General features: G+C 35.6%; 1 protein-coding gene across 1 annotated transcript; it reads right to left on the reverse strand.

Annotated features, from left to right (window-relative positions):
* Positions 1 to 1,258: 1,258 nt before the first annotated feature.
* pole (polymerase (DNA directed), epsilon) lies at positions 1,259 to 25,236 on the reverse strand. The gene is given in 51 exon segments (XM_051111177.1): positions 1,259 to 1,474; positions 4,337 to 4,426; positions 4,600 to 4,725; positions 4,940 to 5,090; positions 5,092 to 5,138; positions 5,412 to 5,605; positions 5,729 to 5,807; positions 5,809 to 5,861; positions 7,036 to 7,240; positions 7,346 to 7,478; positions 7,650 to 7,775; positions 8,697 to 8,870; positions 8,986 to 9,190; positions 10,428 to 10,648; positions 10,805 to 11,028; positions 11,117 to 11,293; positions 11,820 to 11,926; positions 12,067 to 12,220; positions 12,430 to 12,570; positions 13,460 to 13,603; positions 13,984 to 14,196; positions 14,306 to 14,515; positions 14,604 to 14,726; positions 15,046 to 15,126; positions 15,272 to 15,374; positions 15,644 to 15,858; positions 16,028 to 16,223; positions 16,506 to 16,663; positions 16,817 to 16,961; positions 17,054 to 17,146; positions 17,288 to 17,436; positions 17,639 to 17,784; positions 17,919 to 18,065; positions 18,584 to 18,686; positions 18,803 to 18,931; positions 19,074 to 19,181; positions 19,280 to 19,492; positions 19,609 to 19,722; positions 20,672 to 20,804; positions 20,931 to 21,050; positions 21,232 to 21,317; positions 21,469 to 21,579; positions 21,729 to 21,836; positions 21,949 to 22,029; positions 22,137 to 22,281; positions 22,460 to 22,614; positions 22,854 to 22,946; positions 23,028 to 23,072; positions 23,722 to 23,802; positions 23,925 to 24,060; positions 24,829 to 25,236. Coding segments are annotated over 51 exon segments (6,855 nt in total). The 5' UTR covers positions 24,891 to 25,236; the 3' UTR covers positions 1,259 to 1,372.
* Between the last annotated feature and the right edge of the window lie 127 nt (positions 25,237 to 25,363).

Genomic DNA, 25,363 nt, shown 5'->3' on the forward strand with positions numbered 1-25,363 from the left:
CATCTAATCTCATTTTGTAAGTGGCTTTTCTGTTTTATGGATGTTTTATGGATGTTTTCTTTGGTTTGTTTGACTACTCAAAAGAGAATACAGGAAAATAGAACTTAATTTGTTTCCTGCTAACTAAATTTTTTGCATATATAAACAAAAATCTGGCTCTAAATCTCTCTTGATCTAGATAAGTGGAAATCTAAATCTCTGTAGTGTAAACTATTATCAATCAAACAATGGTAACCACAAATTAACCGTGGTTTTCATACACTAGGCCTAACCACAGTTACAACCATGGTATTTGTAGTAAAGCTGTGGTTATACAAAAAATATGGTTACTACACTTTTACTATAGTAAAACCACAGTTAATTTTCTTAAATGGATTTGTGTTTGTATATAGTTTTGTTTCTGTTTGATTTTCTAACTGTACTGCCTCGATGGTTTGATGTTTTCTACTGTTAAAATAACGAACCCGCTCCTTAGTTGATTCAGTTTTGATCTAGATCAAATGATTCGCGATCCGTGCTACGAAATCCCAGTCTGAATAATGAATCTTCATGAATTAATTTTTCATATCAGGAATCTGAGCACGAATCGCGAATCATTCAATTCGCGAAATGATCCAAGAGAATTCAATTCGTAAGAGAAACATTTTCCAAAATATTGAGCTCCTACTATTACCATTTGCTTTGGGGAAAGTCTTTTAAAGCATTTCAGACCCTATTCTGAAGAAAATGCCTTTTTCCCTTATGGGAGAAAGAAACATTTCAGTGAAAGTGTTGAGTACAGCAATGCCAGTTCACAGCAATAGTTGGATTCAAATTGCACATTGCACAGCATGTCATATATCTCCATGCTGTCCAGGTCTTTGCCTCAGAGATAAGAAATCAAATTATAATGTGGTAATGTAGAGTGGGCAGGAGCCAGGCAGTGATGTGGACGTCTCATTAAGTTAAACCGGGTAGCTGCTGGGTATTGCACCATCCTATGTGGTTACAAAAACTATAAAAGCCATATTCTTTACAGAATTAAATTCATAAATGTCAAAAAGCAGCAATATCCAAATGCACCATTACCAAAGAGACATAGTAGCTGCATCCCAATATGAACAAGAGTCATAGCGCTCATCTGCAAATATCACTGCGGATTAGATTAGCAAAGATTAGATGACCAAAACATTATTTGCATTCAATTACTTAGGAAGGAATGATTGAACAACATTGCAAAAGTGATTAATTCATATACAAAAATATTTATTAACACACAAATAAAAAGTTCCATTACCAAAACATTTCCATTGTTATAATGTACACACATTTCAAATGAATTCAGATCTGTACAAATGGCACAAATGATGGAGCATATCAGGTGAAAAAGCATCTACGCATTCATACTAAGCACCCAGTCAATGGTCTCCAGCAGGAAGTTCATGTTATAGTGGGCGGCAATGTTCCGGAACACTTCCACCTGCTCAGTGAAGCTCTGTAAACACGCAAACAAGTGGAAATATGAGACATTACAAGACCAAACAAACATTTATAGGTGATTCATTAGCTTTAAAACATACACTACCAGTCAAAAGTTTTTGAACAGTAAGATTTAAAAGTTATTTTTTTTATTTTATTTTTTTTAAAGAAGTCCCTTCCACCTACCAAGCCTGCATTTATTTGATCCAAAGTACAGCAATAGCAGTAAAATTTTGAAATATTTTTACTATTTAAAATAACTGTTTTCTATTTGAATACATCTTACAATGTAATTTATTCCTGTGATTTTAAAGCTGAATTTTTAGCATGATCACATAAGCCTTCAGAAATCATGTTAATATTATTATTTGCCGCTCAAAAAACATTTATGATGTTGAAAACAGCTGAATATAATTTTTTTCAGGTTTTAATTAAGGGATCCTTATTAAATAAAAGTATTAATTTCTAAAATTTCTTCCAAAAAAAAAAAAAAAAAAAAAAAAAACAACTCCAAGCTTTTGAATGGTATAGTGTGAATGGTATAATGTTACAAAAGCTTTTTATTTCAGATAAATGCTGATCTTTGGATCTTTCTATTCAAAGAATCCTGAAAAAAAAAAAAAAAAAAAAAAAAAAAAAAAAAAAGTACTCAACTGTTTCAAATATTAATAATAAAAAAAATAATGGAGTAATGATGCTTAAAATTTAGCTTTAATCACAGGAATAAATTACATTTGAAAATATACATTAGGGTTGCGCGATAATGCCCATTGTCATATCGTCCTATCGTCAGCCTGTAAGATCGCCGATACACGATAGTATCGGGGGGAGGGGCAATTTTTTGATTATTTATGTATTTGTTTGCTTATTTATAAGATCATTTATTTACTTATTAGTCTACTTTTTTTTTTAATTTACACTTTTATTTAAATATTAACGTAATTATTAATTATCACGCGGAATGACACATGGGAAATGAGGACCGTCTATCATTCTGACAAGGAGGATGGAGTTGGTGGGAAAGAAAAATGCCACATCGCCTATTTGGCAATATCTCGGGTTTACACCAGATGAAAAAGGTGAGCCCGCTGGTGTCACGCAGGCAGTTTGCAGACTTTGCTCGAAGGTTGTGCCGGTAAAAGAACACAAACCACAAAACATGTATGTACATTTGCGTGGCCACCACCCTGCTGAGGTTGCTAAACTAGCGCCAAGAGAAGGCACAAAGTCAGCCATCAATCATCGGAGCTTTTCCTTTAATGGCAAACCTGGCAAAAAAAATACCTGTGTGTTACCGCAACTAGCACCCCTTCAGAGCGCGTGTTTAGCGCAGCCGGCAACATAATCACTCCACTTCGCAGCCTACTCAAACCAGAAAAAGTTAACCAGCTTGTTTTTTTTGGCAAAAAAACTGTAGACGGAAGCATTACTCTTGCATCGTAAACAGTCATATTGTTTTAAATCTGTAAGCAATGTAACTAAGATTGCATTATTAGTTCTTGGTTATTTAATATTTTTTTTTTGTTTGTTTTTTTTTTTGTTTTTGCTTTTTGTTTATTGAAACGTGTTTGGCTATTAGCGACAAGATAAACACTCTTTTATGTTAAATATGTTAAACAAGTTAGAGTTTGAAATAAACCTTCTTTTCATTTTCATAGCCGACTGATTATTGTGCATTTATTCTGAATACGCATCATACATTTGCGGCTTGCAAGGAATGCATATGACGATTTTTAAAAGAGAATCACTCCTCTTTGAAAAAAACGTATTACAAGCGACTTTAAAACTAAATTTCCTTCTTTCACAAATTATGTCAAGAGACACTGTACAGCTGTTATTTTAACCATGTTAAAAAAAAAACCCGGCAAAACTGCATTATTTTCGTTTTGTTTTAGTTGCATAAAGTGTAAACAACAACAAAAATAACACAACTATACAATAACAAAAATTATATATTATTACATAATTTTGTATATTAGCCTAACACTGATAAATTTATGTATGATTTTTTTTTAATATATTCCTCTGGTGTCTGGTGGGTGAAGGTTACGCGACAATGACAGTGTGAAACTAAGGGCCAATGAATTGTACTTTGATAATAATAATTGCCTAATAATAATAAAAAAAAAAAAAAAAACAAAACTAGAAAATAAGCCGTATTATCGTCATTTTTATTAGCTATCGTCCATATGGCTGACTATCGTCGATAGACGATAGTATCGTCTATCGGCACAACCCTAATATACATTCAAACAGAAAACAGTTATTATAAATAGTACAAATTTCACAAAATTTTACTGTTTTTGCTGTTTGACTGTTAGTGTACATTAGCATTAGTATTCAAAAGTTTGGTGTCTGTAAGATTTTTAAAAATATTTTTGAAAGAAGTCTCTTATCTTATGTTCACCAATGGATGCTCAGCAGTGAATGGATGAGTCGATAATTAGTCCAAACAGCAAAAAATATTTAAAAAAAAATCATAAAATCCACAATAATCCACAAGTAAAATCCATAATCCATAAAAAATGCTTACTCCAGCGAAGTCTTTTTATTAAGAATATTTGTTTAAAACTGATTTCACTTGTAAACCATGCTTAATCTGTTCACATTTCTTTCCTAATTTAGTTGAGATGACTTTTTCACTGGAGAAAAGCAATATTATTAATACTCTAATTTTTGTTTGTTTCTTACAAACATGCAGCTTTTCATTTCACAAGATGTTAATTGAAGGACTGCAGTGGTGTGGATTATTTGTGGATTATTGTGATGTGTTTATCAGCTGTTTGGACTCTCATTCTGACAGCACCCATTCACTGCAAATGCTCCACTGGTGAGCAACTGATGTAATGCTGAATTTCTCCAAATCTGTTCTAAATACCTTTGTGGTGAAGCTGAGGTTGAAATCTCCAGCACAGCTACAGTACAGCGGCATGTTTGCTTCCTTCACTCCTTTGCATTTGGCACATTCCTATGATGGGATAAAGTGCATAAGTGAACATAAGTGAACGTCACATAACGTTACATAAGTGAACATCAATGGATGTGCGTATACATTACACTGGGACATTTAACACTTTTACTTTCGCAAAGCCTCTAAAAAGCATCAGAAACATGGTAAATGATTCCATTTGTGGCCCTCACCAGGTCTTGTAGTGTGTAACTCATGAGCTTCTTCTGGAGTGCCTCCACCAGAGCCATTTCTATGGACTCTGTGTCATACTGGGCCTGACAGTTAGAGCAGAACCACTGAGGAAGAACTGAACCATCCTATATAGGGAAAGGGGAATAAAAAAAACGAGGTGAGAATATTACAGCCTTTTTTGGGCTAGCTTGATCACATAACAAAGGTCTGAACGTGGGAAAACTGAGTAGTAGCAGCTTAACCTCTGGAATCCATTAAGCAAATGTATATATGAACGTGTAGCAAATCATTAACCGCACGTTCAAGTAACAGATAAAATGTAACGAGTTCTGTTGTCACCTGGGAAACTGCAGGGTCTTTGCAGAGGTCAAGGTCACGACAGAAGTTACAGTGGTGGCAGATGACCTCTGGGAGGACGTAGGACTTGCAGGGGTCATGGAACTGGGCGTCCTCCGAAAATTCTCCAACGTCCACCAATCGCAAAAGATCGCTTGAGTTTGTTCACCTGATTGACAATGTTGGCGTCCAGAGAGAGCACCTGATGGGATTTTACAAACAGGAACAACATTACAGTAATACTGTCAAACATTTTACAATTTTATTGTAAAATGTTTTGTAGTATTACAGTTTTCTATTTGAATAAAAATTAAAGCGCAATTTATTCCTGCGATGCAAAGCTGAATTTTTCAGCATCATTACTCCAGTCTTCAGTGTCATATTATCCTGATTTGATGCTCAAGAAACATTATTATCACTATTGAAAATGCTTGCTGCTTAATATTTTTGTGAAAACCATGATGCATAATGATACCTGGCAGACGTATTTAATAAACTCCAGAGCTGGGTTGTTGAGGGGCAAGTGAGAACCAGGAAGAACAGGAAACATCTCAGATGGGAGTGTAACACTACGAGTGCTTGACACCTTCTTTTGAATCTTCTGAGTGATGGTGAAGAAGTTCTGTGTGAGTTCACTTGACACATACTCCTGGGAGAATGTAATCAGACCTACAACAAACAAACATACATTTTTTTCTGGCAAAACTTGTCATCATTTTACTACAGTCATAAATAACCCATTACAAAAGCACTCAATATTCTGCAACAAAGATGAATCACTTTGTGTCTTACCGGGAAGTGCACTGACGTCCCCAGTTGGCTGCTGGGATGCTTGGGTTGCTCCTCGTCTCTTAATGGGAGTAGCACCAGGGGGCGTTTCGCCGAAGCTCTTGTCTCATGCTGTGATATACAGCTGCAATGTAGGCTGCAAACAACCAACCAATTATAATGAAATGAGAACTTAAAATAAAACTGACTTAGGGCTGAATTAAAAAAAATATAATTGTGCATTTTATTGATAGAAATTGTGACCGATTTAAAATATGCAAAAAGAAAATCCAGGTTCTTGTAGGGCTGGACAATTTGGCCAAAATGTTATTTATCAATAATATATAACATAAAATTACTAAATAAAAACAAAAATAATAAACATTACTATTAATTTAAGAAAAAAAGAAAAGTAATTTTATTGTATTTTTGCAGTTATATTGAACACTGCTGTTTAAAAGTTTGAGATCAGTAAGATTTTTAATGTTTTTAAAAGAAGTCTCTTCTGCTTATTAAGGCTGCATTTATTTGATCCAAAATACAGAAAAAACTCATATTATGAAATATTACTGCAATTTAAAATAATGGTTTTCTATTTTCATATAATTTAAAATATAATTTATTCCTGTGATGCAAAGCTGAATTTTCCAACATCATTATAAGAAGAAATCTTTTCTAGACTTTTTAAGTCTTTACTGTCACTTTAACATATTTAACATATCTTTGCTGAAAAAAACGTTAGTTAAGTAAGTTATTTTCTTAAAAAAAAAAAAAAAAAAAAAAAAATCCGCTGACCCCAAATATTCAAAAAAAAAAAAAAAAAAATTCCGCTGACCCCACAGGTTCCCCCCCCAAAAAAGAATGATTAGAATGATTTCTGAAGGATCATGTGATATTGAAGACTGGAGTAATGATGCTGAAAATTCATTACTCCCACAAGATCCACAACTTTTGAATGGCATTTTCAAAAATGTTAAACCATCAAACTTTTATTTTGACGGAAAACTGCAGAGAGCCTCTCTTAAAGCATGATAAAAGTTTCTCATTTCATGTTTGGGAAGATGGTTGATCCATGTTGCATTTCCAAATACAATTCTGCACTTCACTCTAAAACACGCAGTGCATATAATAAATTAATTAAACCATTGCCAATCGACAGTCACACAAAGCCATGCTGCAATGTTGGTTTTATTACGATTATTTGTGCAATCCTAAATTGGCCTGCATAGAACAAAAAAAAAAAAAGCACTCACCAGTCCCATTTTTATTGTAAGGCTGAACAAAAACCAACAGTGAGAGGAATTTTTATATGTCAAAATCTGTAATGTTACCTGAGATGATCATGAGAAAGTATTTCTGACAGGATGCCGTCTGAGGAAGGTACTGCATGATATTCCAGTTACTTTCAATCAGGTCTTCCACATCATCTTCGCCATCCTGTTCTTCATCCTCCCCTTGGTTTACTTCATCTTCATCCTCATCCTCACTTCCATCCTCCTCTTCTCCATCCTTATTTTTCTTCTTTTCATTGGCATGCTAGAATGGACGAAAACCAAACAAATGTAAATAGTACAAATGGCAACAACTGAATCTTTTTACACAGAAAAATTCTCAAATTGTAAAGACGAACAAGTGGTTTACCTCTCCATACAGAAGGCTAGAGGGCAGCTTTCCCTTTACTCCTCCACAGTTAGCTGGATCCATCCACAGCAGAAACTCCCAACAGCGTGAGAATGTGATGGACAGAGAGTGGAAGATCTCCTTTGAATGAATACTAAAGCAGAGACAAAAGACAGAAAGACAAACAGTGAATAGAAAATTAAATGAAATAATCTAATACCAAGCCTGAACTTCAGACTTTCACACTGCATAAGAAACTAGGTTAAGAGTCTAGACCAGAAATTAAAAATAAATAAATAAATAAATATTCAAAAAGGTTTAAAACCTGTTAGTGATGTACTCCACGTATGCAATGGCATCATCAATGCGCCGTTTCTTGGTGCAAAGAATGAGACGGTTGAAGTTCCCATAGATCACAGATGATCCCAGCCGTTTAAACTCTGCCACAAGTCTGACGTGTTTAAAATAAGTGTGAACAATACAAGTACTCATTCTGTGGCTCAAACAGTAGTGCATGCTTCTATCAACACCAAAGTCATGGGTTTAATTGATGTATAATTAATGTATAATGTATGCATACATATAAAATGTACATAATGCAATATTTGAAGTAATAATTCAACCAAAAATGAAAATTTGCTCAAAATGTACTCACCCCCAGGCCAACCAAGATAAGTTTGTTTCATCATCAGAACAGATTTGGAAAAAAATTAGCATTTTACATCACTTGCTCACCAATTGATCATCTGCAGTGAATGGGTGCCGTTGAGAGTCCAAACAGCTGATGATAACATCACAATAAACCATGTGTAATCCACATGACTCCAGTCATCAAATGCCATCATTAAGGCCAAAATATGTGTCCTTTATCCATAATGTTTCTTTCACTGGTAAGTGTCAATTTTCTTTCGTCATCTCATCAAAATCCACCAACATATTTTAGACTTTTCACTTTTGTAAATGGTGCTTGATCTGTGCATATAGCACAGAAAAGTATTATTATGGATAATGGACTCATATTTCAGCAATGGCTTGAAGTTAAAACACCCTAATGACTGATCTGTTTATTGTGAACATAGCTTTTCGCACTGCAAGATGTTAAAATGGATGGACTGGAATCATGTGGATTTCTTGTGGTTTATTGTGTTGTTTTTATTAGCTGTTCGAATTCTCATTCTGACAGCACCCACTTACTGCAGAGGATCATCTTTGCCTGAGGGTGAGTAAATCTTTAGCAAATTTAAATTTTTGGCTGAACTATTACTTTAAAGTTTTAAAGTAAATTTGAAATTACAGATAAACTAACAGACAAACTTTAACCCCCCCAAAAATCATGTTGAAATAAGGAAACTTGTCTGTGAGCTGTACTCACTGCAGGAAGATCTTTTTCATCATGTTGAGGAGGGTGCGGTGCAGGGCCGGGTCGTACAGCAGAGAACTGGGTGATCGCAACCACCGGTAAAAATGCATCACCTGGTTATCAGCATAGACGTTATGATACTGTGTGATCTCTCGAACCCAACCGACAACCATACTCTTCAGAATCCTGTATGATGACAGAAAACAGTGAGAACCCTTCTGTACGCAGAGTCTTTTGAAAAACAAAAAACAAAAACACAAACAGGACAGTTTGCTGGCTTTAGTCAATTTTACATGCATACCTGAAGGTGTTGGAGCAGAGTGCTGTCTCATCATAGCTGGCCACTGCGTTTGCCGCCTGATTCCCTGACATCATTTCCTCCAGAGATGCATGCTGAATGACATCAAAGCTGACCCCTATGCTGGCTCCGCCTTCCATGTCGTTAACATGCTGGGACTGTAGAATGGTGTTTACTGCCAAACTCTGAATATCCAACTCCACACAAACTGGAAAAAAGCCAAAGTACTTTATTTTTTAAAAGCAAAAACATTTTTTACTGATATTCTCATTTTGACCAAATTTGTTTGGTCAACGATATGCATGAATAAAGTAGTTTATTTAAAAGTACTGTTTAGAGAATTAATCAAATTTTTTAAGAAGCCCTTACTTATTCTTCTAAATAACTTAATACATCTGTGCCTGCTTATACCACACAAATTTGCATAATCATAACAGCATAAAAACATCAGTGATTATTACATGGTTGACTAAAACCATTAAAGTGCCCTCTGATTTAAGTGATGCAGAAAACCTGGACAGAATCGTGGAGTCCAGTCATAAAAATCATTTGATAAGCACTTTACCTTTTCTTTTGGGAAAAAATAAATAAATCAAATACAAACAGAAACAGGTCTTCACAGCAATCCATCAAAAAAAAAAAAAAAAAAAAAAAAAATTGTGACAGAAATATATTACTTAATGTATTCCTAATGATGGTTATTAAATTGTAATTAAAACATAATTTAAGGAATATTTACCTAACTTTTAATAAATTGCTGTTACTTTGTGTAAGTTTCATGATTTTAATTAATCAGACATGCTTATTGAGTGATTTTTTTTAGTTAACCATTAAAGTTTAGAAAACAGAAAAAACTAAATCCGGAAAAATTAAAGAAAAAATAAATTTGGAAACAAATAAAAATAAAATTTGTTATGAAAAACTAAAACCTGACTTTCATAGGGCCCTTTTTTGTTAGTTTACATAAAATAACCGAAATTATTACTAAAAATAAATTAAACCTATATTGTTTCAGCCAGCTACAAGGAAACATTTCTTATTTTCAATTATTTTAAATTAAATACTAAAATAACAAACAAAAACTAATAATAAAAAAATGAAATATTTTAACTAAAATTAAATTGAAAACAGAATATGAAATTTAAAACCAATTCAAACTACTAATAAAAACTATACTAGTATTTCAATGACTCTGAAATACACTAGTAGTGATAATTATTATTAATAAACTATTTCTAATGCATACTGTTATTGTTGTAGTCTAATGATAATATTGCTAATATTATTTCACAAATCAAAAATAGAACAATAAGAACAACCAGTGCATGAATAGGCTACTCTGCCATCATCTGCTACAAACAAGATATTCTTGCTGTGTCTTTAATATCTCTTCTGGTCTACTTGCCTGATCCTGTGTCTCTGTGCACTGGACTGATTCTGCTTACCTGTGGAGTAGCATCCATGGCTATTGATCTCCATGGAGCCTCTCTCATCACTCTCCATCACCAGTCTGCTGTCGTCAGCCTCTTTCCCCCCAAGGTCTGGACGTGCCGTAGGTGACAGCCACAACAAGTGGTTGTGCTTTCTCAGATGACGTGCAAGAAATAGATCCGATCCAAATATAGAAATGTCTTGAGGCAGATTTCCCACAGGCAGGTGATAATACCTGCAGAGAGAAAGAAGTTTACAGTACACGATTCTGAAGTCAGCTTCTCCTAGCATGCGGATTTCTTTAGGGTTTAAAGGGATCATTACATTAAAAAAAATCATATGTTCTTTAGTGATTTGAAATAAATAGTTTTATGACAAGTGTATGATGTACCTGGCCATATCAAAAGCCTGCGAGAGGCAGCTGTCCAGGTTTAGGTAGTGTTTTATCATGCGGCGAGCTCCGTGCCGTTGCCAGTCCAGTACATTGTAACTTATCTCATCAATAACGTGAACCGGGACCACCGGGAACTCCTCCAGTACAGTCATGCCAGCCGCCAGACGGCGTAGTTCCCAGTTAGACTGAACGGCGATCAGGGTCGGACCGCGACGCTCCTCCTGCACACGTTCAGGAATACAGTTGTTATTCATCTGCTTGACTGCGTTGTCGGTTTACTGTGCTTTTAATAACACATTGAGACCGTACCTTGTAGTTGAGGAGAATGCGCTGCAGTGCACGGTAGATGGCTTTGACGTCATTTTCAGCACGTACTTCAAACAGATGTTTCTCAGGTGGCAGAAGGTCCTCTGTGGTCTTCTCCAGCAGTGCTGTGCGCTCTGCTCCATACAACGAACTCAGGTTCGGCATCTGATTACTGCGTACCTACATTCAGTGCAAATTTCAGCAGCGTAAAGTGCATCATCTTTGCACTATGTATTTCTCATAGTAGTGCAAGATTAATTAAAATAAAAGGAAGAAAATGCAGGATTCTTATTTAAACAGTATTTTTCAGCATAATATTCAGACACTAGTCGATATCACGTTTTGATTTAAATGTACTGAGCTACTTTTGCTTTATTTTTTAAAAAATTGGCAAATTCCGTGACATTCCACGATATACAGTCAATTCCTTTTTTAAAACTGGATTCCGCAATTCCGTCTGGGTTTTGCGCATTGTGGATATCATACAGCACTTCCCTTATTCATAGTAAAAATCACATTTTATTTGGCAATCACATACAGCATTGCCACATTCTGGCTATGAGGCAAAGGAATTTGACCCTTGTTATTCCCTGTTCACTGACATTTTATTACTCTTGAGGTCATGTTTTATTAATTTTAGTTAGGTTCCTATTCATTATTATTGAGTTTTGAGTTCACACGTTTCAAGCTAAACTGTAGAGCTTACCGTGTCAAGTACAAAGATGCTGGCTTTGCGTTGGGATGGTATGAAGAGGCCAAACAGAGCCTTATGGCCCTGGCTGTGATGGTACAGGTAGATGTGCCTTACACTGCCTGCAACACATAAAACACATTATGTTTAACTCAAACACCTTGAAGCACATCAGCCAGTTTACATATGCGCAAATGCTGTTACAGTGTATGTACAAATGTTGTAATCAATTACAAACAAAACTATAAAGTGATTATGTCACCTGGCTCAAGGTAGCTGAACTGGGCCAGTGATCTCATCTCTAGGTGATCCAGGTCGAAGGTATCAGCCTCTCTGCCAGCCAGGTCTCTGACCACCTGTTTATTGACCATACACATGCAGCCCAGCTGGACCAGAGCCCGGAAAAGCAGCGGAACCTACAGGTCACATGGAAAGGGCAAGAGACAGACACAGTGAAATGACCTCTCTTAATACTGCAAAATAAGGTCAATGCACCACAAAGCAGAAACCCGCTCTGGAATACTGCATGTAGAATATTCCAGGCTTACTATTAAAATAAAGACAAGTTTCTACATCACAACTGTTATTAGAAGGCAAGATCTCATATTTTGCAAAAGGCCCTTACCTGTGTCTCATAGACACCCTCAATATCAGGAGCTGAGAGGTCAGCATTGATCTCATTGATGTGTTCCTGGTACATGTCCTCAGGAACAGCATACTGGTACAGGTAATACACCACACCAGAGCGTGGAAGTATGCGGTTCACCTGTCATTTAAACGGATCAAATGAAATTTGTCTCAAAGCCAAATAAAACTCAATACCTAATTCTGATCAAAATTATATATTTGTAGTCAACAATACATTGTATGGGTCAAAATTATATTTTTTTCTTTTATGCCTAAAATCATTAGAATTTTAAGATCATGTTCTGTGAAGATAATTTGTAAATTTCCTACCATGAATACATCAAAACCTAATTTTTGATTAATAATATGCATTGCTAAGAACTTAATTTGAACAACTTTAAAGGCAATTTTCTCAATATTTAGATTTTTTGCACAATCAGATTCCAGATTTTCAAATAGTTGTATCTCGGCCAAATATTGTCCTATCTTAACAAATCATACATCAGTGTAAAGCTTTTTAGCTATCAGACGAAATCTTTAAAAAAAATGACCCTCATGACTGGTTTTGTGGTCCAGGGTCACATATTTCTAGCAATAATAATAACAGCATACAATTTAATATAATACAATATATGTAATATAAATAGGATTTATATTAGAATAGTTATATTATGACTAATTTTATTAATAATTAATAAATATAAGTAAAAACAGCAATATTTTAAATGATCTAAAAATAACATACCCAATTTATTTTTTATAATTAAAAACAACAGCAGTAATGTAATTAATTATTATTCTTAATGAATGTAAATGAATATTGTTGCTAGACAGATTTCTACATTGGAATGTTTGTGTAAAAGGACACTTTAAGCTAATCTACAAACAGGACAATGATACATTTTTCCATACATATAGGCTTAAATCTTTAACCAGCTGAATGGGCTAGCACAAAACTAACTTGTAGCCAAGAACGCTCATCACATAGATCAAGCACAGAATTGGTGGAGAAAAGGTTATACGCAGACCTTTTTGCAATTAGCTGCCTCTTCTTGCTTGGGCACCTTCTGATTGACATAAAACACTCGTGAGATGTTGAGTTTCATGCAGTGCAGGTCACTGCCAATGACCGCCCACAGCTTATAAAGACCTGGGTGGCTGGTCTCTGCAATCTGGAGGAAATGGATTAAAAAAAAAACAAAAACAAATCATGCATTTTGATAACTGCTGTCATGTTTTACAGTTCAGAGACACTACCATTCAAAAGTCAGTAATTTTTATTTCACATAAATGCTGTTCTTTTGCACTTTTCTATTCATCAGAAAAAAAAATCCTGAAATGGTCTCCACAAACATATTAAGCAGCAAAAAAACCTGACATTACAATTTAAAATCTATTCAAAAAGAGATCAGTTCTTTTAAACTGTAATGTGTCACAGTATTACTGTTTTTATAATATTTTTAATATATGCAACTACAAATAATTGGATATTCTGTGAACACTTGAACAGTAGCGTACTGTATGTTAGATCTAAACTGCTAGTGTGACATACCTGTACAATTTGCCAGGGCATGTCTAGAATACTGCGGGCGGTTCTCCGCAGGAAGCTGCCTAGTCCTGTCGTCGGTCCATCTCGGATTACACCGCCTCCGGTCGGCTGAGATTCGCCATCAATCAAACGGCGTCGTTTTCGTCGTTCCTTTCTCTGACGAAGCTGCAGCTCCCATTTTTTCTTATGGTAGCGCAACCAGACAAGAATTTCCTCCTATACACACAGATACAAATGAATTTGTTATGGAGCCTTTCTTTCGACTAACATTACAGAAATACTATAACAAAACATAACATCAGATCAGTTATGCTGTCTGAATTACCCGGGTGGCGCCCATAGCTGGTGGTGGCCCCAGGATTTCTCTCCAAGACTGTGTGAGCTCTTGCTCTTGTGACTCGGCCTGGCTATCCTCTCCTTGAGATATCCTCTTCCTCTTCGTGCTGATGAGTATGGCTGGCTGCACAGGGCGCTGAGGAGCACCAAAGTCCTCCATATCAGGAGTCTCACCTGCTGCTAGAGTTTTCTGAGCCACCTGAAAGAGACAGAAGAAAAAGTGTGCATATAGAAGCAGACAGACAGGCAGCAAGTTGTGTGAAAGGTGTGCTTGACAGTAGACTTACCTGTCTCTTTCCCTCACTGGTAAAGAGCTCACTGATCTTCTTCTGCTTGTAGATGTCATTCTTTTCCAGAAGCTTCTTATGCAGCCAGTCTGGATGGCGAACACGGGGTACTGGGTTTTTCACCTAAACAGAAACAGTAACTGTTAAAAACACTAAAAAATAATTAAAATACAGTTAAACATAATAGACCGCATTTTTCTCTCCCCACTTAAAATCAGCCAATCAGAACACTGCATGGTTCATATACTGTTATGTAGAGTGGAATTCTGCACCAATGAGACTTCACAGTGGGCGGAGCAACAGGACAGAAATAGAAACCAACAAAATGTGTCATGTTTTGGTTCTGGTTAGGACTAAAATGGAGGAGATTGGATTTATTGCTAGATTCAGCTGGTTAGACAAGGACTCACAGGGGTTTAAATGAACATGCAGGTTTATTTACCTGTTGTAGAGCTGCAGGGATAGTGATGATCTTCTGTATGGCACTGCCCAACCGCTCAATGTAGTAACCCCAGTCCAGAATCTCACATGGGGAAAAGAACAAACCAGATATGGAAAAATTTGAAACATAATAACAAGAGTACAACAGTCCTAAATTTAAACAGTCCTGGAATTATGATTATATGGTTGAAGATGCTTCATAGTAAACTTAAATAAAAGAAACTCACAGATCTAATATCAAGGTCATGGAGACTGGGCATCTTCAGCCACTTGCGTAGAAAATGCTTTTTAACACTCTCTTCAGCCTGAAAAATGGCCAGAGGGATCGCCCTGTGTGAGGAAGAATAAATAATTAATAGAACTATATATTAGAAATTACATAAAAATAACTTATATTTACATATTTATGTGCATAACAAATACAGTAATTCTGTGAAATTATGTTACAATTAAAAAAATAAATAAATAAAATATTATTTTTAGGATTCTTTAATGAATAGAAAGGGGGGAAAAGGAAACAATGTTCTGAATGAGACTTCAAGAAATGAGTTAGCAGAAAAATAAATGTTTTCCAGCCAGGTGCATTCCTGTGTTCTCACCTTTCAGTGACAGGTGAGCCCTCCGGTTTGCGGGAGATAACATAGCGACAGCTGAGGCCAGCGTCCTTCACCATCTGATCGCCAAGAAACTCAGCAAGACGCTTGGCCGTGCTGATGGAGGTGGACTTCTGTTCTCCATAATCTTCCAGTTTACGGGACATGGAGCGGTTTTCTGAAATCAGCTCAAACAACTCGGCATCCGGCATGTTAGCAGCCTTGAACACAAAAAACAAGAACATCACTCTCAGTAACACTCCCATGCAGCTTTGCTTTGTTAAAATACTTAACACAGGTGTAATTATTATAATAAAATACAACATGAGTGATCTTCCCCATTATGATTCCACTTAAACTCATACAAGATTTTGTAACATCTGCCTATACCTTGCTGTAGAGCACATCAAGCCAGTAATCAGCCACTTTAGCCACAGAGGCGTAAACCTCTTCTAGAGTCGTGCCTTTCAGGAAGGCCTCAAACACAGATGACTGGAAGATCTTAATGAGTTGAAGTTCTCCTCTCCTTTTCACCTCAAACCCCTTCAGCTCAGCCAGTGACCCGTCTTCGTTAAACACGGCATACCTGAGAAAAGATAAGAAACTGAGCATATAAACAAAGTACCTCTATAGGCAACAACCAAAAACTCTGATTAAAATAGATTGTTTCATAAATGAATAAACTAATTTGTCCCTTAGCTGATGCTTCTTCCAAAGCAACAGTAGTTTAGCTCTATTAGTGACTACAGTTACGGATCAGATATGTCCACATAATATGACGATGTCCACACACAAAGTGTTTTTAGTCCTTGTAAAGGTGTGATAACGAAAAGGAGGTTTTAAGGCAGATTTGATGTGGTTCTCTCACCTCTTCTTTAGCTTTTTTCCTTCTTCTTTGGAGGCAGGCAGGATCATAGCCAAGTACGGCCCATCAACTTCAAAAAAGATGCTGTTTTCAGCTCTGGTCTCATATGTTAAAGATGCTGGGTCCACCAGCTCTTGATACTGATGATTTGTAAAGCCCTCCTACAAACAGAAGTGACAAAAATGATAAAAAGGGGATCTTTATCATTAGATGTTCCACTTTAACCATCTTTTTGAAGATCTCTTCCTTTTCAGTATATAATTAACCTGCCAGTAATGTGGTTTACTGGTCAAAAGAGGAGCAAGATAAATTACCTTGACCATGATATTCAGCATGGCTCCTGGATAACTGATTGTCACCTTTGGCTTTTTCTCATTGGTGGATTTTATGACAAAGTTCTCAGGAAAAGTGTTTGGAAGAACACACCAGATACCATCAGTGTCCAACTCCAGAGGCCTCCTAAAGAAGAATAGGATAAATTCAATTAAATCAACCGATTACAATAAATTAATCACATAACCGCAACTCTGACAGTGTTCAAAGAGTCTGACCCGATCTGCTCAATGAGTTCTCTGGCCTGTGTGATAATGTTGGCACCGGTGAAACAGACAATCCCTGCCATCTCCATCGAGTACCAGCGTGCTCTGTGAAATACAATATAATAGATCGTGTAAAGCAACACATAAGAAACAAACAGCAATCTCAGCAACTACTGAAGACATATTCAGATATATCTGTTCTTGGACTGGGCAATAAAAGTGCCTTAAAAAGTGATGTTTCGATACCCTTTTCTCATGACGTATCCGTAGAAGGAGTTGAGGATGCACTTGTGTGCCAGTTGCAGAGACTCATAGAGAATCTCCATGTTCTTGCAGCGCTTCACCTCCGCTGCATCCCCATTATCCTGCGCTGTAGACAGCTTCTTCTTCCACACCTGGACAGATTATAGGAACAGACAAACCATTAAAAGATATATGAATGAATCCTTCTTGCATAGGTGAGCACACTAAATTATCACATTACATTCAAGAAAACATATCCTTTTGAAATAGAAGAGTTTGATGTACTCAGTAGAGAGACTGTAACATTCATAAACTAATAAACAAATAAACATGATTTAGGTCTGAACGCAGTACCTTGTGGAGTCCTTTGAATTCATATCGACGGTCTCTAAAGGCTCGAACCGTGTCAACATAAAAGGAGTTCTCTCTTTGGCAAATGGTAGTGACTCTCTCCTCTAGTCTGGTCAGGTGAACCTTCTTATAGGCTTTTCTACAGTAGTCTAAGAAAACAAATACAAATGTATTATTGTGTCTCACTGTTCATTTACACAAGTGCATAATTAAAGCTTGTCTTGGTCTATGACAACAGTCACACAAATAAACAAAACCTAGCTCTCCACAGGTGGATACTGACCTCCCAACCGTTTCTTCTCATGCCGAGCCTGCTCTTCTCGATTGAGCTCGTGGAAAGCACGAGGTGGACCGTTAGGAAAGAGAGGAGGAAACTTCTCAGACTCCAGCTGTTGCTGAATGCGATGAAACTCACTCCTACTGGCCGGCACTATGAGAAAAGGTAAAGAGTGGATCGCAAAACTATATTAATATTTCATGCTAGTTATGTTCATAAGCTTAAGCATTATACTGTATATACATACATCTATGTATCTAATTTTGATCAGCAATTATGAAATGTATTAAAATTAAAATGTCTGTTCATGTTATTATAATGTTATGCAATTTATTGCTGGGATGCAAAGCACATTTTCAGCATCATTACTCCAATCTTCAGTGTCACATGATGTTAAAAATTATTTTAACATGCTAATGTGCTGCTTCTTTGATAATTATACATTTCAAAATTTGAAATAGTAATCTTTTGTAACATTGTAAAGGTCATCAATTTAATGCATTTGATTCATTAATGGAATTTAATGCATTAATGAATCAAAATATGAATATAAAAAAAATAAAAAATATTTTGTCTTTGTGGCCATTCTTGTCAACCTAAAATGAAAAATATATATCTCCCTTGACAAGTGATACATTAAATGTTTCCTCAAATACATTCAAATCACTCACTGATCTCTCCTCTCCACTGCCAAGTCATTCTACGCTGACAGTTTGCACCAGGTTTATTAAAATCACAGGCTGCACAGGTCGCCTCATCCACCATGGCAGAGGGCTAAAAAAGAAAAAAAAAGAAAAAAAGACAAAGACGTCAAATTGCCTTATTTGATTCATACACAGCAAATGAATGAATAACTTTATTGCCAGTCTAAGTTGGGAACTGTACTGTACCTGTAGTCTGTTGGTGAGGATGATGTTGGGGTACATGGCCCCCACATCCAGATGGTAAATAAGAGGACATTCAATTCTATTGGGCACTTCCTTCAAAGAGATAAGCTTTTTCTTGATCTCATCACACACCTGAAAGAAGCCAAATTCACAAGACTATAGAAAAACTTGGAAACGTATGAATGCTAATGATAATTCATAAAATAGGCATCAAGTCTTGAATGTCCACAGGCACAGAATATCATACCAAACATTAAGCACATGACTGACTGACCTCATTAAAGTTGGTGACCTGCTCAAGGGGAATATTTTCCTCTTCCTCAATCGCATGACGAAGAGTACGCTCCACCCTCTGAAGCAAGAAGTCAAACGCCGCTGGATTCTGTCAGAACAAGATTAATTGTAAAAATTTATGTAGATAAAGCACAAATAAAACAACTCAAAATACTGTGCTTTGGTTAAAGTTGGACTACTAGTTACCATTTTAAAGCGGCAGGGGATATCACTGCGAAACACACCAGATTCTAGAGCCTCGACGTGGCCGCCAACATAAGTCTCAGAGTCCAGTACATGACCATCATCTGTGAGTTTGTTAAAGACCTGCTCCTGCTTATTTGGGAAGACAATGTTGACATGGAAGGCCTGGACCATCAGCAAGGCCTCGCACAGCGTACCGGAGCCTTTCCGTAAAACCTGTTTACACATTTGTGTGTCGACACACATAAAGCAACAACACATTAAAAATTTTATCCACAGCTTTGATTCATTACAGTGTAGTAACAATAAAAAGATATTTATTGAATACAGACCTCATCTGGTTCCATAGGAATTATAGTGCAGAGGGCAAAAATGAAGGGGTGAACATATTTCATGTAAAGGTAGTATGTGGCCACAGCGTCAGACACTGAATAGGTGGCCAGAGTCTGAAAAACAATAATACAGCACATAAAGCAAAGGTGAGCACTGTTTTTAATATTTAATAAAATAAAAAAAAATAAAAATCATAGCATATGAGTACATATTTAATGTTTGGTCAAATAATTATCACAATATCACTAATTATCACAATAAATGTCAAATCTTTATTTCTTTCAGGTTTAAAGGCAGATCTTTGCATGCAAGTGAAAGTTGTAGAAACCAGACGAATAACCAGGTTTTAAACTACTCTTAATGGTCAGAACATGACAAACACTTCATGTTTTTGAATTCTTTTCAGTCATTTTTATTTAACAAAATAAAATTAACTTATTAGTTTCAGCATGTTCTAATAAGTCATATTGTTTCAGATCATGATCAGGTTTCTGTTGCCTGATAATATTAATATTTAAAAAAAAATTGTCTCCCAGAAATGCACATTTGATAGTAGTAGTAGCTTGAGTTAGGATGCAGATGTAAATTTATGTTCATTATCAAAAACAGTAACATCTGTAAAAATTGTAACAACCTCATTTTTATGTAGTGAAATTTAATTATTCTGACTGTTTGAGCGCTGCAGTTCAAATGAGTAGCGCTGTTTCATTCTGCTTTCGGTGCATAAACATTATATTAAACATTTATCAAACTCTTATTGTTTTATAGAGGAAAATTATATTATGATAATTATCATTATCGATTTATGTTAATAAGGATTTTAGACCAATGAGACTCTAATTCTGGCTGCACAATACATTAAAAATGGTAACAGAACAGCTAAAGGTCCTGTTGTCCTGTTAAGTGTTAAAATTAATTCACATTTTGCCTGACAGCACTTTAAAAATGCTAAATGCATAAATCTCTGAAATAAAATATGTTGATTAAATGTTTATGGTGTAAACAAACGGCCATCCGTATAAATGAGTGTAAGTTAGGAGCTGAAGGGTAAAGGAAAAGCACCTGTGGTTCTTCAGTAGCCATACGGCACATTTCCTCTGGGTCCAGCTCTACAGGGTCATAGCCTAACTTAGCTTTCGCTGCAGCCTTGAGGTTATGACTTCCGACAGGCAAGTAACTGTCTCTCTTTACCCACCTAAATAAAGAGAGTGTGAGACACAGTATATTTACTAATATAAAGTCATACATATTCTAAACATTATTAAAGGGTGGGTAATTTTTTTTCCAGGTTCTTTTAAGAAAACAGCGCAGCTGCTCTCACCTGAGGCAGTCCATGTGAATAGCCTGGCTGGCTTTATATTCACCCTGATTGTCCTTCTGGAAGCCAATTTCCCGATGCATATTCAGGCCAAGTTGGGCCGCTCTGGCCTCTACAAATGGCCTGAGGACACAGAGACACAATCAACCATTAGAACATGCTATTTGTATAAATACATGAGAAGAAAACACCAATTGTAAACACAAGTAAAGGCCATTTAATTACATAAAACAGTATTGGGAAGAAGCAGGTTTTTATGTCATATACAGTAGCACAAGATAGTCCAACACAAATCATGTCCCACCAGTCAAAGAAATCTCCGTTGTAAGTGACAAAAATGTTCGGCTTGGTCTCATGGATGTGTTCAAACCATCTTTGAATGAGAGAGGCCTGCAGGCAGACAGTAAAGCTCAGAAATAGGAAAGGCCCAATCACAGTACAAACTACAGAAAACGGGTTAAACAATTTGACAATACCAATTATTTAATTGTGTTACTCAGTAACAGTCTCTTAAACGATGCACATCATATACTGTTCATACCTCATCAGGTTCATTAAATACAGTGAAGGGGCCCTCGTATTCAGGTTTTGGTGTGAACTCAAAGTCCTCAATGTCCTCAGAGACTATTTCTCTGTTTGTGATAAGGAAACCCTGAGAAAATAATACACAAATGTACATTATAAACCATGTCAAGTATTAAACATATCAAGGAGGCTGCTAAACAAAATTTAAACACAGTATGAATAAAACAGCTATGCAGTGACTGACTATCAGAAAGGTAAGAGCGCAAAAGACATTACCTGCCCATCTATCATGTATGATATCATCATGATCTGGTCTGTTTCAGCATCAGGAAACTTCAGAGGAAGTTTAGTTGTCTCTATATCAAATGCCAACACGACAGGATCCTTAGACAGACAGAGAAAAATACCGCAATGATTCAACAAAACATGCAGAATCCTCAGTGCATAAAGATGAATGACATAGTCAACACAATCTTAATAACCAGAGACTTCTTACAGGTCTTTCCACAAGATCATCTCTGCGCACAATCTCAGGAGAATAGGCACTTCCCCTGTACCGCACATTGTACCAGTGAGCCTGTCAGAAATCAGAGTGGACAATCAACATCTCATTTGAGTATTAAACACACCTGATAAACACACCTGATAAAAAGTAGCCTCTAAGGGGCTCTATGGTTTCTTTACCACATGAATCTTCAGGTCAATAGAAACGCGGACATGATAAGGCACATCATATTCCCGCATGTCTACGATGTTGTCAAGCTGCTCAGTCATTTTCTTCGAAGTGCCATCCTCATCCTCCGCCACTACGCTTCCACCAACCAAAGCACTGTAACACACAAAATTGGCCTTATTCTATTTACAGGACCAATTTACAATAGTGAGCAATGTCAAATGCATTAAATGAGAAAGTGTTACAAATTAATTCTTGAGCAAAGTTTTTTTTTTTTTTTTTTTTTAAATCTTTCAGTACTTTTGCTTTTTTAAAAGTGCCAAAGTGTGACTACCTGGATAACATGCTGGTATAGGCGTCATTGGACTTCTCTCTCTCTCTGTTCTTGCGGATAGCAGGTGAGATCTCCCTTTTCACTTTAACAAGGTCATCCACCGTGTTGAAAGAGAGTTTGATGTAGTTCCTTTTCAGGCCCACCAGGTGATTAGGCTTTAAAAGGCAAACACAGCAATCAAATGATTGACATTATAGAGCAGTAGTAACCACACTTTTTACTACAAAGGTTCAGAAATCAAACATGGACCAAATGTTGCATTATGTCCAACAATCTAGTTCAATGCAAAAAAATAAAACAAATGTTAAAACAAAAATATAAATTAGAAATGAGATAGTGGATCCAGTGGAATCAGTAGATTTGTTTACCTCATGTAAGACAGAACTTTACTTACCAGATCTAAGTCTTCCTTTGGGACAGTTTCAAGCTTTGCCACTTTTCCTTGGAACTTCTTTGACAGGAAGGAGATAACCTCTCTTTCACAGTTCTTTAGAAAACACAAAAAGACATATCATTTAATCCATCCAACTCAAAGTGTTTTCATTCAGTGCAAAAGCTTTAAACTCACCTTTTTAGTGGCTATGTAGAAATACGGCTTATAGGGAAGAGCAACCTGTGAAGGGACACATACACAAAAAGCTGAAACTTACAACATCAGGACCTCTGTTAATGTGATTCAGGATAAAATACACTACCGTTCAAAAGTTTGGAAGTAACAAAGTAACAAAAATCAATACTTTTATTTAGCAAGGATGCATAAAAAAAAACAAAAAAGCAAGGTAAAGACATATAACATTACGAAGGAATTCTCTTTCAAATAAATGTTGTTCTTTTGAACTTTCCTGTTCAATCAAAAAAACGCATCAAGGTTTTCACAAAAATATTAATACATAATACATAATGTTCTTGTGCAGCAAATCAGCATATCAGAATGATTTCGGAAGAATTATGTGACACTGAAGACTGGAGTAATGATATGGAAACTTTAGCTTTGCATTACAGGAATAAGCTACATTTAAAAATACATTAAAAAAGAAAACAGTTATTTTAGACTGTAATGATATTTCACAATATTACTGCTTTCAGTGTATTTTTAATCAAATAAATGCAGCCTTGGTGAGCTTAAGAGACCTTTTTTTTAAAAATATATATATAAAAAAAAATTCTAGATTCCAAACTTTTGTAGTTTTTAAACATGGAGTAACTTTTAGTATTATGCTTGGAATAACTATTTATATTTGCAAACTGCTGTAATATTACACCTTGAATCTGTTTCCATCCTCCTGTATGAAGTAATAGTCCACAGCACTGATCATCCGCTTGTCATCATCCAGAATCTCAGTCTGAAAAGAAATAAAATTGTTTGTTTAAAATCCTTCATGACAGTTGGCAAGAATATGAATAAAAATCAGAGAGTTTACTGCCAAACGAATTAATGTGTTGAATGCCTGACATTCATTCTTACCGGGTGCATGTTTATCAGCCATCCTGTTTTCTCCCCAGGTTCTTTCATCCGTTCAAAGCCAAAGCGCTCATCCATTCCATCAGTAAACTGACTGCGCTCCAGCCGCTTAACAGCGGACAAAGCTGACGCATCATCCCTAAAAAGAAACAGAAAATTTACTGCAACAAGATTCAACAACCATTTTGATAACTGTAAAAGCTGCTAAATATCTTCTTTAATTCTTGCATAATCATCTTACATTCAGTTTTTATGACTTTTAAGACATTGCATGGATTCATTTTAAAAACAATTTGCAATACACAAATTATTATTCCTAACTAAAAGTACTAAAAACATTTTTGTTCATTGAAATAAAGTAAAAAAATAAATAAATAAAATATAAATATTACATGAAAAACTTTTAGATAATATTTTGAAATGTTTTGGCAACAAACTCAAATTAGTTTTAACTTAAGTACTAAAAATTACTAACTGATATACTGTTAAAGCAGTTTAGATATATCAGAAAAACTAACAAAAATAAATAGCACATAAAAAATTACTAAACAAAATAAATTAATTTAATTAAACAGGAAATATACACATTAAAACTAAACTGACTATATTAATAAAACTTAAAACAGTATATAAATAATACTAATACAACAACATTAGGACAATTTTTACATTTTAACCGTTTATCTGGCTATAATATAACGTTACATATAAATATATAGACTCATCCTAAAATCTTTATGTTAAAGAAATATGTTAATTTGTCAACAACCCAACCACTGTCTGATCTTCCAAACTGTACAACATACAGACCTTTATAACCAAGATACATAAGAGGTATTAATTAACTAAATTAACATTAAAATATAACTATTATATGCTGAAATATGTCAGCATTATGAATACTCACTGCTGGTTGTCCTGATCACCACCTCGGTCTGATTTATATCGCCCACTGTTTTGTAAAACCATAGCTGACAAAAATCTGCAAGACTCAAATCAGTCACTAAATACAGGAGAACTAGTTAATTAACTAGTTGGAACAGCTTCACTGTATACAACTCAACCAGTCACCTGTCTTCACACACTTTCAACGAGTTAATAGACTTGCTGCTCGCATAAATATCACGAATGTCTTACCAACAACGATAAAAAAAAAAAAAAAAAAAAAAAAAAAAAAAGTCATATCTCCTCATATATTTTCATACAATTCGCGCTGTCACGGGTACATAAAATATTACTGTAAATATATATATTCCGCTGTTCATACTGTGCCGCCGCCATAGAAATTTGGCGCGTTTTGTGTTGTTGCCGCGAGATCCAGTCACCTTCCTGCTTAGCGCCCGCCCCTCATAATTTCAACCAATGAAAACGCAACTTCACGAATACGTTATCACGTATGCTCGGTATTCACTTACTTTTATTTTTATTTGAAACATTTAAGA

This window comes from Labeo rohita, chromosome 5 (genome assembly GCF_022985175.1).
Source record: "Labeo rohita strain BAU-BD-2019 chromosome 5, IGBB_LRoh.1.0, whole genome shotgun sequence".
NCBI lineage: Eukaryota > Metazoa > Chordata > Actinopteri > Cypriniformes > Cyprinidae > Labeo > Labeo rohita.